Source organism: Prunus persica, chromosome G4 (assembly GCF_000346465.2).
Source record: "Prunus persica cultivar Lovell chromosome G4, Prunus_persica_NCBIv2, whole genome shotgun sequence".
Taxonomy (NCBI): Eukaryota; Viridiplantae; Streptophyta; class Magnoliopsida; order Rosales; family Rosaceae; genus Prunus; species Prunus persica.
This window is the reverse complement of record NC_034012.1, coordinates 3,155,612-3,168,651: the sequence shown is the minus strand read 5'-3', so window position 1 is coordinate 3,168,651 and position 13,040 is coordinate 3,155,612. Positions and strand designations below refer to the sequence as shown.

The 13,040-nt window shown below is 36.5% G+C and overlaps 2 protein-coding genes across 2 annotated transcripts; both read left to right on the top strand.

The window, feature by feature from the left end:
- LOC18780991 lies at positions 9,107-10,043 on the top strand. Its single transcript, XM_007213287.2, has one exon. The coding sequence runs from the start codon at positions 9,182-9,184 to the stop codon at positions 9,860-9,862; it is 681 nt and encodes a 226-aa protein (XP_007213349.1). The 5' UTR covers positions 9,107-9,181; the 3' UTR covers positions 9,863-10,043.
- Positions 11,856-12,942, top strand: LOC18780882. The gene has a single exon (XM_007214198.2). It carries the CDS (start codon positions 12,149-12,151, stop codon positions 12,716-12,718), a length of 570 nt encoding a protein of 189 aa, XP_007214260.2. The 5' UTR covers positions 11,856-12,148; the 3' UTR covers positions 12,719-12,942.

Genomic DNA, 13,040 nt, shown 5'->3' with positions numbered 1-13,040 from the left:
TTACTCGGCTCTTTTGTTTTATTTTATTTAATCACCTTTTTTTATTTTAAAGAAATAGTACAGCCGGGCGGCGATACTTGTTTTTAATTTTTTTAAAAGAAAGAGTATAGCCGTCCGGCTATACTCGGTTTTAAAAAAATAGTATAGCCGTTCGGCTACACTCGGTGTTTCCTAATTTTATAGACGAAATAGTATAGCCGCGCGGCTATACTTGTTTTTTCAAAAATCGATTCGGATTACAACCGGCGACGCACCGTACACATCGGCGAGTAGCTTCGAGGATTTGAATCTATCACCGAATGTGCTAAAGGACTTGTATGTAGAGATGGGTTTGAAGAAGCCCAGTAAAGTGCAGGCAATCACTTTGCCCATGATTCCCTCCCCACAAAGATCTTATTGCTCAGGCCCACAGTGGTTCAGGCAAAACCACTTGTTTCGTGCTTGGGATGCTCAGCCGGGTCAATCCCAATGTTAAAGCTCCTCAGGCGCTTGTATTTGAATAGAAATTATAGGGTGAATGATATACAATTTACTTAAAAGAAAGAAAGAAAGGCTCTTTTCTTTGTTTGTGGAAATTGAATATAGCTGAGCTTTTTAGACTAGAGGATTGATGGTGGCAAGTGAATGTGGCAGAATATGGAGGTCCTTCAGAAGATGGGGAAGTACACGGGGATAAATGCAGAGTGTGCTGTCCCAACGGAGAGGACGAGTTCTACATCCAATCAATCTCGAGCACCAGTATCACCACAAATTGTGATTGGAACCCCTCGTACAATTAAGAAATTGATGTCCATACTTGTTTAAATAAATAGTATAAATAGTATACCCGAGCGGCTATACTCAGATTTTCTCAATTTTTTTTTTTAAAATAGTATAAAGTAATGCAACTGGGAGGGTCCTTTTTTCATAATTTTTTTAATTAAATATTATAGCCGAGCGGTTATACCATTTAAATATAATGTATTTAAAAATAAAAATAAAAATAAAAAGAAAGAACAAGATTTACATACATATATATATATTGGAAAAGTTGTGAATCTACTTCTTACTCAGAAACATAGAGGCAGCACTTGGTTCTTATGTAAATCATAAAACAGTGATAATAATAATAATTTGCCCAACAACTGCAAATTCGTCAAATATTAATCATCGATATTTAGGCACCCAATATGATGTTATTTTTCTCTAGAGTTATATATATAATGATGTATAGACACCAAAAATTGCTAAATTATAAATTTAACTTTTGAGGTGAGACCCAATTAACGAAGGACTTTTGTCCAAACAAAAAGGCTTTTAAAAAAAATTAGTATAAGTGATAGTCTAACCTACAAGGGAGGGGAGGTTTCTTATACACGCATAGTCAAAATGTCGTCGGGGTTCAAACCTGAGACATTTTGTCTGCAAGTCAAAACACTTTTCAACTAGGTTAGACCCCGTTGAAAAAAGAAAAAATAAAAGTCAAAACACTTTTCCACTAGGTTAGACCCCGTTGGTAAAATAAAAGCATACAAAACTAACTTCACTAGACACATAATTGTCCCGGCAAAAAGACTTAATCAAAGGGGACTCGATACAATTGATCTTCAAAGAAAAAGACTCCATTACAGTTAAGATCAACTAAATCAAAGCATACCTGCAATTGATCAAGAAAATAAACAATAATTCTGTCATTTCCGTACAATGAGAAAACAATATATATTATGATACTACCAAACAGCCTAAATTACATCCACCAATTAACAATAATTTGACCCTCACCAGATAAATATTTCGGACTTAATAAAATGAAATCAAAAGAGAGACACCTTCAATTATGCTCAAAATGATAGTCCTTCCTGCATGCATCGCTTCAATATATGCTGCATTACAGCTCATGTAATTAGCTACAATCATGCTAAGAACCATAGATGGCCAAAGGGTCTCCCTATAAAAAGAATTTTAAAAAAATAAAAAAAATTAATTTAATTTTAAAAAATAAAAATAAAAATAAAAAATAAAAAGGACCCGCCTAGGCCGATTTTTACCTTCTTTTTTTTTTTGGAACCCGCTCTCATGGGCTGCAGCAGCGGCATTCCTCGTCTCTCATAGACTCGTCGACTCTCTGGCCTTCCGTTTTACAGCCAAAGCTTTTCGCGCTTTACCCAAGGCACTTACGACGTCGTTCCCAGTTCGTTCCAACCAGCAAGTTTTTCACAAAGTTGTCACTTGCCGTACTGCATCAGTCTCAGCCTCCGATGATGTACGTCGTTACGATATCCAAACCGGTTCATATCTCAGGGGCTACTCGGAAAAGATCAAAATCTGCAATCGCGCTTTCCTTGGTAAGTTATACAATACATTTTCTCAGCTGCCAAACAGAAACAGACCAATTGTTCGTTTATCTCTCCACAGTCCACTCCACATTTTATTGAAACTGCTTCCAGGAATCGCACTTTGAGTTCCTTCCCTTTGTAATTGAGGTCCATTCACAAAGGGTAAGCTCAAATTCCGTGAGAATTCAAATACCCGTCTCATGCTCAGATATAGCACTGAATAATTTTCCCAAATCTCTAGTTTTGCTGAGAATTTACGTAGTTTCGAGGACGTGTTTACTTTCCCACCAGAAAATTCAAACTCTAATGGCGGTTGCATTCATCGCTGAGCACAGGACGAGAGCTGTGGGAGATGTAATCAAAAGCTTAGGGGAAGAACGTAGTCCAGGTATAAGGAATGAGCTACGGTTTGTTTCTGCGATTTGCTCCACCTTTTTTTTTATACCTTGGTCTAGGTGATTAAACAGTGAATTATAATCAATTTTTTATTCATCTCTAGCAAGTCATTTTGGCTATACTAATCTGTACGATGAATGGCAACTGGCTCATTGGATTAATTGGTTCTATATATATATGTATCTAGCAGTGCCTCGACATGGTGGTTCTGTGAAAGGGCTTGATAATGAGGTTTTGGAGGTGACACTGTGTGCGCTATAGTGTTGGCTAAAGAGGAATATAAGATTTTTTGTAGGGTTAGAAATTTCAGTGGTAGCATTGAGTCTGGTCGCTTTTTCAATGGTCACGTAGGAAGGAAGCCAGCTAACTCTTTTATTGTTGTTCATTTGATTTTCTTGAAACTTTTCATTTTTAACATTTTTTATGTGTACTTCTTGTTGGAATAGGCTTACACATGAATGGCTACGTTGAGAAGGATGGGAAGAAGTTTCTATGGATAGAGAAGAGAAGTCAACAGAAACCCACTGATATATATATCTCCAGGGATGCTTGATCATCTAGTTGCTGGTGGATGGACTGGTTTGTAATGAGCTTTCATCTCGCTTTAAGGCATTTTAGTTTCTATTATATGAGTATTTAGGTTGTCAGTGCTCAGTGGGAGCCTGCTTGAATAAAAAAAAACAAAGAAAAGTGAGGAGCAATGGATGCTAGTGTGTTCAGGGCTGTGGTTTTGATGAGCATGCGTGTGCTTGCAATAGCTCAAGCTGATATTAATCCCTCTTATACCAATGCGGTTCCAAATGGCAACACCCTTGGTCAAGTTGATGATGTCTCTGATCTTTCCAATATAAATCACGTGGTTCCAAATTGTCATCTTATTTCTTGTGGTTTAGGATGTGCGAGAAAATGCATGTTGAGCCCAATATGTCTTTGCAAATGCATGATTAAATGCAAGTTAACTCCTTCGGATGCTGTGTATAATTGTACACAAAATTGTGCCAACTCCATTGCCATCACAAGGATTATTGATCTACCTTTCTCTCTCTCTAGCTTTATCATGTTTGTTTTGAATTATATTTCGGTCATTGATATTCTTTGTATTTTGGTTTTATTTGCTTGATATTGTAGATAACACTATGGAAAGGCATCATGGATTCATGCTATGCGAGCTGCTCCAAGAATAATCATATTAATTAAGGGATTGCCAATTGTTGCCTAGCTAGCTGCATGCAGCATGAATGTCTTGCTCTCCAGAATAATAAAAAGATTGTTCCAATTTATATTGCTTTGTGGAACTTAGAGCCACACGAATATACTATTTCTTTATAAAAAAAATTAGAAAAACGAGTATAGTCGTGTGGTTATCCTATTTAATAATATAAAAAAATGAAAAAAGGACTCTCCTAGTTGCATTAGTTTATACTTTACGGATATTAATTTGGTATAGCCGGGCGGCTATACTACAGTTTTTTTATATAATAAAAATCGTATAGTGAACGGCTATACTCCTTTTTATTTTTAAAAAGAATTAGTATAGCCGGGCGGCTATACTCGGTTTTTTAATTTTTTAAAATAGAGATAGTACGGCCGCCCGGCTGTACTCCATTTTTTATTTTTTTAAATTAGTATAGCCGGGCGGCTTTACTCGGCTTTGTTCTTAATAAACAGTATCGCTGGGCTGCTATACTGGGTTTTTTAAAATTTTCTAAAAAAATGTATTGCCGTGCGGCTATACTCGGTTTTTCCCTAATTTTTCAACAAGAAATAGTATAGCTGAACGGCTATACTCCCTATTTTTCTATATTTAGGGGTTGAGAGTCTCCGTTTTTTCTTTATTTTCATATATTATTGAATATAAATAAAATTTTAGAAAATATTTAAATACTAATTATTCACTAAGTAAATAACATAACTACTTATTAAAGTAATTAAAAAAGAAAAACTCAGATTATGCTATACTGTTCTAAAATTCTATTTATAGAGTACAGCCGGGCGGCTATACCTTCGAAATATTCTATTTTTAGAGTATAGCCGCGCGGCTATACTATTTGTAAGCCGGTCTCCCCTGTTTTTTAATAAATAGTATAGCCGCTACACAATCAAAGGGTTATGGATTTATTGAATTTAATAGCCGTGCTGATGCAGAAAGAGTACTTCAGTCGCACAACGGTGCCCCTATGCCAAATGGTGCCCAGAATTTCAGATTGAACTGGACATCTGCAGGGGAGAATCGAACCGTTGCCAGAGCCCTCTTGCAATCAAACCGTTGAGGCTAGAAACCGCCTCTCTTGAATCTGACTCGACAATCACAGTGGTAAAGCCTTGTTGTCTTGCAAATTTGCAACCCTCCAATATTTGAAACCACTGGCAATGCTTAAACATCTCAATTTCGCCCAATTTTTTGTACAGTTCAATCCTAAAGGTTAGAAACCCTAAACCCATTTACCCTATTGATTAGATATTGCCATTTTCAATCGAAGCTGGGTTTTAATTCTTCGAGCCCATCATCGTGTTTGGCACCCCAGAAAATTGTAGAAAACAGTGCTGCGATTACTCGGCTCTTTTTTTATTTTTTTCTTAATGAATAGTATAGCCGTGCGGCTATACTAGTTTTTCTAATTTTTGGAAAAGAAATGTATAGCCGGACGGCTTTACTCGGCCCTTTTTTATTTTTAACTTAATAAATAGTATATCCGCTCGGCTCTACTCACCTTTCTAATTTTTTAAAGAAATAGTATAGCCGCCCGGCTATACCCGGTTTTTTCAATTTTTTAAAAACAGTATAGCCGTCGGCTTTACTCGGCTCTTTTTTTTTAATTATAATAAATAGTATAGGCAAGCGGCTATACTATTTACATATATATATTGGGATCCGCTTTTTCTTTCATTTTTTTCCCCGATTTTCTTTTATTGATAAGAGTAATATAGAGCATTATCCATTACTATTAGTTATTACCTGAGTCTCTATTGTCCCCTTTTAATTTTTTACTTTTTCAGAGTTATTACCCACATAGATTCTTATGATATCGTCAGCCTCCTCAGGCATTTAATAAATTAAATAACCAGAAGGATTCTGAGCAATTTGAAAAAGGTCCTCAGATACATGTGTGACCTAACCTTTTGATCATCATCAAATGAATCTGTATTTGTTTTGCCAATGGCCAATATTTTACAAAATGTGATCTTCATTTATTCGTTATGTAAATACTGATCACAATTTTTTTCTTCTTTCTAGTGGAGTTGACATATGTATATGTCGGTTTCCTTTTCTTTCTAGGCCAAAGTTAACGGGACCACTGGATGTAATTGGTGAAAGCTTGTGTGATATATATTCGATTCGATATATAAAATACGTACGTGTTAGTTATAAACAAGTATCTGTATATGTATATATACACAAATACATATTACAAAACCAGTTTATTAATTAAAGAGACTTCCGGGATGAAATAGAGAAAAGTTTGCAAGGAAGTTAATTAGTCTTGAAACTTGAAAGAGTGGTATAGAGAGAGGGAGGTAATCTTGTAATCGCATATGTTCAGTGTTAAAAACCAGCAGCCAGCTAATTAAAAAGAGATGACGACGAACATGGTAAAACATATGATGGTCAGCCTGTGATTATAATTTCTTGAAATTTAATAGTAACTTTTTTTTTCTTCAAGGAATGTTCGCGTATATACCTTGTAGTACAACAGAGCAGAAGGAAATGAAGGGGTAGGTAGCTAAGGCTGTGGTGGGGAATGGTGATGGAATAAATGCTACAGGACCACTTATTCTTCACTGCTATCTAACTAGCTACTAAATCGGATGTGCTCAGAATATCCTATGTATATACTTTGCTGGAAATTTTAGCCACACTTCCTTCATCAATATCATCTCACCTATTATATATATAGCTAGGTGCATGAACAAAATCACCACAAGGAAGAAATGAGGTGGTTAGGTCACAGTCAAAGGTGCATGGCTGCATTACTGGGCAATTACTCCTTTGGCAGTTGACTGCTTGCTGGCCTTCTGCTGCATATATATAAATGTTACGTTGCAGTTTGTATATAGAGTGAGAGTAGCTAGCTCACTGCCAAAGGAGATTTGCCCGGCAATTCATCTGCTGTGCAATTTGCAAATTAGTATTCACATCCACCCACCCACCCATGTTCATCATGCATGAAGACATGCCAAAGGTAAGGATTTATATAGTCCCACTAGGACTGGTGGATGCATATTCAATTATTCTCGATGCACAAAAAAAAGCAATAAAAGCGTTTGGTTGCACCACCACATGTTTTGATTGATCACCTAGCTAACTTGTAGCTCATTTTCATTCAGTTTCATATAGGCTCATGAAACTGCAGGGGTTGACCAGTTTGATGGCCACCTTCGTCATCATCATCACTGGTTGACAAGAGTACATACATATACATACATATATACACATATATATAACTTGTTACACATCGCTGGAACATTTTAATATTCATTTCCAAGTCATTGTTTTAGAGAAAAATGTGAACCTTAGTTCGTTATAGTTATACCTAACTTTCATTACAGATGGGAATCAGAAAAAGGGAGAAGAAGAAGAAGGAAGGAGGAGAAGTACAGGGCACTGCATGTGAACTGTGGAGCAGCGACTGCTTAATTAGTTGAAAGAAATATACGCATGTGGGAACTGGGAATTAATTACTCGACATATGACGCATATGGGTTTGACTCCCAGACCCAGTCAGCTAGCTGCGTTCCCTTCGCTTTATATTTATTCATCTCGAGTCATTATTCTTTCTAATTATTATGTATAGTATCTAATTGACTTATCTTAGTCTTTCACACGCTACATATCTAATTATGTATTATGTATAATATCTACTTTGACTTCTATTTTTCTATAGTTTACTTCTAACAATTTCCTAATACGCCCGAACCCAGAAAACTCATGGAACTTTCATTCCGCAACCACAATTACTTGCTGCGAGAACTAAAATCAAGTAATGGGGTTGAGTTTTCTACCTTCTGATTTAGCGTAATTTTAAAAATATTACTATAGTGATCACATTGTACATCACCTTTTTTCCTTGAAGATCCTATGTTTATAATAATAGATGTAATTTGCGGTAAAACATTTGTTTTTGTCTTCTAAAACAAATCAGTATTATTACTAAGATATTTACCATGATTTAAATTGTTAGATGTCCAACAGTTGACATGACATATATCTAGTGCACACATAGGTTTATGACATTCTTAACAACTATTGTGGAGCCCCAAAAAGTTGTGCCAATCGTGCTCCAGCTACTTCCTTCTTCTTTGGCCCAATCGGAAGAGAGATTTTCATGTATATCGGGTATAGCACTTTTTACTATTCCGGCCAATAGCGCAATTTTTTTATGTGTCATTGAATTGGTTGGGGATAGTAAAACAGTGCTATTTCCGTTACAAGAAAGTTTTTTTTTTTTTTCCAGCGAAACCTTACTTCCTTTACCTCCCACAACTGTCCGCTTAAAATAGTAGTTTGAGTTTCCAAACTAATACATTACCACTTCAAGCGCACACACTATCATTCTAAACACAACAATATTATTCCAACGTTCGCAAACGGTTCGCGCTTACTACAGTGCAACACTGAAGAAAATATTTCTGATATATAGTCCATAGAAATAAAGGTGCAGTTCAATTTAAATTTGATGCTGCTCTCCTTCCATGCCCTGAGCCCCTTGTTTCCATTTGAATCTAGATTTCCCTTACTCTCACTACTTGAATGCAAGATATAAACAGAAACAGAGAATTCTGAGGTGCACACGTGACACACAAATCTTACCCACTTTTTAGGTTGCAAGTCCATGTCAAAACCTTGGACCAACTACTTGTTTAAGTGAGATAAGCATGAACCCTGTTTATGAGAGCTGTTAGATTTGTGTAACCCTGAAGCAAAGGAATCATTATTTGCTATGCTGATTCATGATTGTTAGGTCCACACACACTGGCACTGCAGACGATAAATCTAACATGTCACGACTGGTGTATATGTCAAAACGTGTTTGTGGTTTATAATGCAGACAAATGCACGCTCATGTTTCACATCAGCAAAACAAAGTTTCCACAATCTGGGTTCATCTAGTAACTTCCTTCCACACTATGTAAAGTTTAGCCACACGCATTAATGCTTCGGTTTGGTTTGGCTTTTCTTAAAAGCCACCTAATCCCCCTCACACGTTCATATCTTGTCACTTTTTTATTTTTCTTGCTTACTCGGCGCAATTAAAAGTAAGACAAACAAACAAAATTATTAAATAAAGACTCAAATGGAAAACGTGGAACAACATGTTGAATTTTTTTGATAATATCTGGGAAACACCAAGGGCATTTGTGTAAAAATATAGGAAGTTGTATGCATCTATAAAGCCATCCACGGCAAATACTTGCACCACAAACGCAAACGAAAATTGTTCTTGATTTCTTTAGCCGCCGCGACGCCATTGATGGAAGCAGACGAAGTAATGGAGCTCTATGATTCTTACTGGTTTCAGCTCGGAATCTTCGAAAAGCAACCAAATTCAGCAAACCTTCTTGAAATTGAAGAAGAACCATCAAAACCAGAGCTTTTACGCATCCCGACCCTCCTCCATACCAGGGCCATGAGCGACGAATTGAGCTCCAAAACAAGCTTCAACTTCAGCTTCTGTCCCTCACCAGACTCAGTCCTCCACAGACCAAAGCTCTCCACCATTCTTTCTGGCAAGGAAGCCACAGAAGTTGAAACCCCAATACAGAGACATGTCGAAGAGTCGCCAAAGAAGATTACAAGACGGAGGAGGAAGAAGAAGAAGAAGGGTGAGAGCAAGAGCTTGACAGACCTTCAATTTGAAGAGCTAAAAGGGTTTATGGATCTTGGTTTTGTTTTCTCAGAGGAAGACAAAGAAGATTCAAACTTGGCTTCGATCATTCCTGGGCTGCAAAGATTAGGGAAGGACGGCCAAGATGAGGTCTTTGATGAGTCTGCAATTCCAAGGCCTTACCTTTCTGAAGCTTGGAAGGTGAGGGATCAAAGAAAGAGAGAGAAGCCATTGATGAATTGGAGGTTTCCTGCGTTGGGCAATGAAATTGACATGAAAGACAATCTCAGATGGTGGGCTCACACAGTTGCTTCCACAGTTAGATGACGAATACTCTGCTTCTAAGACATCTTTTCTTATTTTCTTTTTGGGTTTTGATTCAATTTCTCTTTCAGTTCTGTATACAGAAGATTCAGGTCAATCAATATTGTTTTACAATCTTGTAAATGTAAATAAAGGTAGAATTTTTTTCATGATCAGCTTATGAATACTTGTTCTTTGCTCTGCATTCTGATTCATAGAAAAACATATATTTTAACCAACATGAGGGATGTTATTCAAAATTGAAACTTTCCTGGTTAGTAGAGGAAGAAAAGTAGCTTTGAAATTTCTGACCTATCAAGTTCTCATGAAACATATCTGCTTCTGCTCATCCATATCTTAAGCACCCTTGTTAATATCGTTATCGTTTGAAAAGGGCTCATTAGTGTAGTGGTTTAGAGTAATTGTCCTCTCAAAAAAGATCTTGGGTTCGAGTCTTAGCATTCGTATAGTGTGTGAGTTTAGTATGTTATCGTCACTCTCACTAGTATAGTAGTTTGAAACAATTACTCTTTTAAGAAAGATCTTGATTTAAGTCTTAATATTCATGTAGTGTATAAATTTAATATGTTATTGTCCGTCAATAGAATAGTTCCTCAAAAAATATAGTAATCCTTTAATTCAACTCTCAGCCATTTATAAAATAAAAACTTCACCAAAAACATGTATGATACGTTCACGTGGGCTGAGTTATCAGTTACTTGTTGGTGGATTTAGTATGACAATGTCAATAAGCTAATGCCATGTCAGACAACATAGTGGGCTGTGATGACGTAATGTTATTGCTTGGCTTATTTGGGAAATCGGGAGAGAAACTCTCATATAACAAAGATAACAGTTTTTGCAATCTCAGGCTAATAACGCAATGATATATAGATAAGTTTTTTATGTATCATTGTGTTATTGGTCGGTAATAACAAAATAATGTTATTCCCATTATATGTAAATCTTTTTGCCTTGGAAGTGAGGCAAACAATGTCAATTAAGGGTCGCACACCACAAGGTTGGGAAGGAAAGACAGAATCCACGCAAAGTTTTATTGCTTGAGAGTAGATCTATCAATGGATCTGATTTTGATCCGAATCCAATTTGAACTCGGTGTAATTAATAAGAGATGGATTGAACTTCTCAATCTAATAATTCGATTACAATCCGAATCAATAATCCGATTATAAATGGATTCGAATATGGAGTATAGTTGATCCGATCTAACTTAGTATGAAGTATAATTTAGTTATTCTATGCTTTATATTAATATTTTATATGTGTAAATGATGCTTACACTCAAAACTAATTTTTATGATAAAAATATCAAAATTTGATATTAAAAGAAAGTAGATAAATACAATAAAAGAACGAGGCTGCTAATGAAATTTTGATTTTTTGTACATATCAAAATAAATCCGATAATAATCCGAATCCTATGCGCAATGTAGATGAATTGATAGGTGCAATCCGATAGTTCAAATACAATTCAAATATGATAATCCGATTATAAATGAATTCAACTTTGGATTGAGGTATATTCGATCTGAATCCAACCCGTTTACAGATCTACTTGAGAGACTAATTGACAAAGATAGTATAATCCTTTCTTTACGCTCAAGTTCGATTCTCCTCCTTCTACAGAGTAATTAAAGTATCAATTTTTCAACAAAAAGGTATTGTGCTTACACTCGTACATATGACAAATTTTGAGGAGCTAGCTCATTAAAAGAGGTGAACACAAATAAACTCCATAGCAAAGCAAGTGATTAATAGATTAATTGTACGCAATTAATTATTAATGACGCATCACCTGCATGAACACAATTTTGTACATCCTAATGTGGTATGGGATCGATAGTATACGTTGTGAAAACTCAAAGGTCAATCAATAAACAAAGTTTTGCTAAAAGTTCCAATACACTTTAGTATTTTAGATTTTCCCAAAAAGAAATCGTCGAAATTAAATTATATAAAGTAATCATATCGCTTTCACGTTATTTTTGGACCGTTGGGTAACTTTTAGGCCTAATTCACGGGGCCCGTCGCAGTCGCCCAACGTAAACACACCGCTCACTGTCTACTGCCCACTGTTTTTTTGCTCCAGGACCGAATTACCCTTAAAGATTCTTCACAGAATCTCACAGGTGTGGAAGGCTAGTTTAGTAATATGAGATGACATAGAATGAGAGAATATTTGCTTTGCCGAAAGGACTCACGAGGGTCCTTCCAAATAGAAGCTGCAGTCGCCAAATACAAAGCTCCGCCGTCTGCTCCTTCCTTGACCCAGTGTTGTTGTTCTTCTTCATGGGAGGTTCGCGGGTCATGGAGGAGACCATGGACTCTCTCTGGTTTTTCAGCAATGTCTTCTTCTCTTCAAGAGCTACAATTTTGGGTCCAATTGAGCCTGTTGAAGAAGCTGTCAAGGAAGAGTGCTCCAAACCCATGTCACCAATTGCTCAAAATCAGCAGAAAAATTCCCCACCAGAGGCCCAAATGTTAGTTCCATTGTGCCCAAAATGTGAAGAACCAGAAAGTTTGAAGCTTGATATGGAAGTGGTGGAATATTATTATTCTCCAAGTCCAAGGTCAACAGAGAAGGAAAAGAGTAGGAGGAGGAGGAGGAGGAGCAAGAGAAGTGTGCAGCAGCAGAGACATAGGAGAAAGATTCTTGGAGAGCTTGATGAGTTGGGTTTGGATGATCATGTGAAGGAGGTGATTTCTGGGTCTTGGTCGTCCTCTAATTGGATGGTTGAGGGAAATTGTGGGTATAATCAACAATGTCAGAACAATACAATGCCTTCAATCAGTGATAATATGGCCATGAAAGAGCATCTCAAGTCATGGGCTTATGCTGTTGCATGCACTGTCAGATGAAATTAACCAGCTTCTAGGATTGTCTAATTATAGACTTGAAGAACACTAATCTCACCTTTGCTTCTCTCTCTCTCTCTCTCTCTCTCTCTCTCTCTCTCATATGCGACTAATTCTGTTGTTTGATCTGGGCATGCCCTTGACAATGTAATGATCTGATATCTGATTCTGTTTAATGGTATTTAAATTTAATTCCAACTGAATAAAGCATTTTGCTGTTTCCTCTTCTTCTCTGTTTTTCGGATTTCATTCTTCAATTATGTCAATTTAATATGTGTCAGATGACTCTACATGAAGTTGAAATGTGAAGGCAAGTTAGGAACTT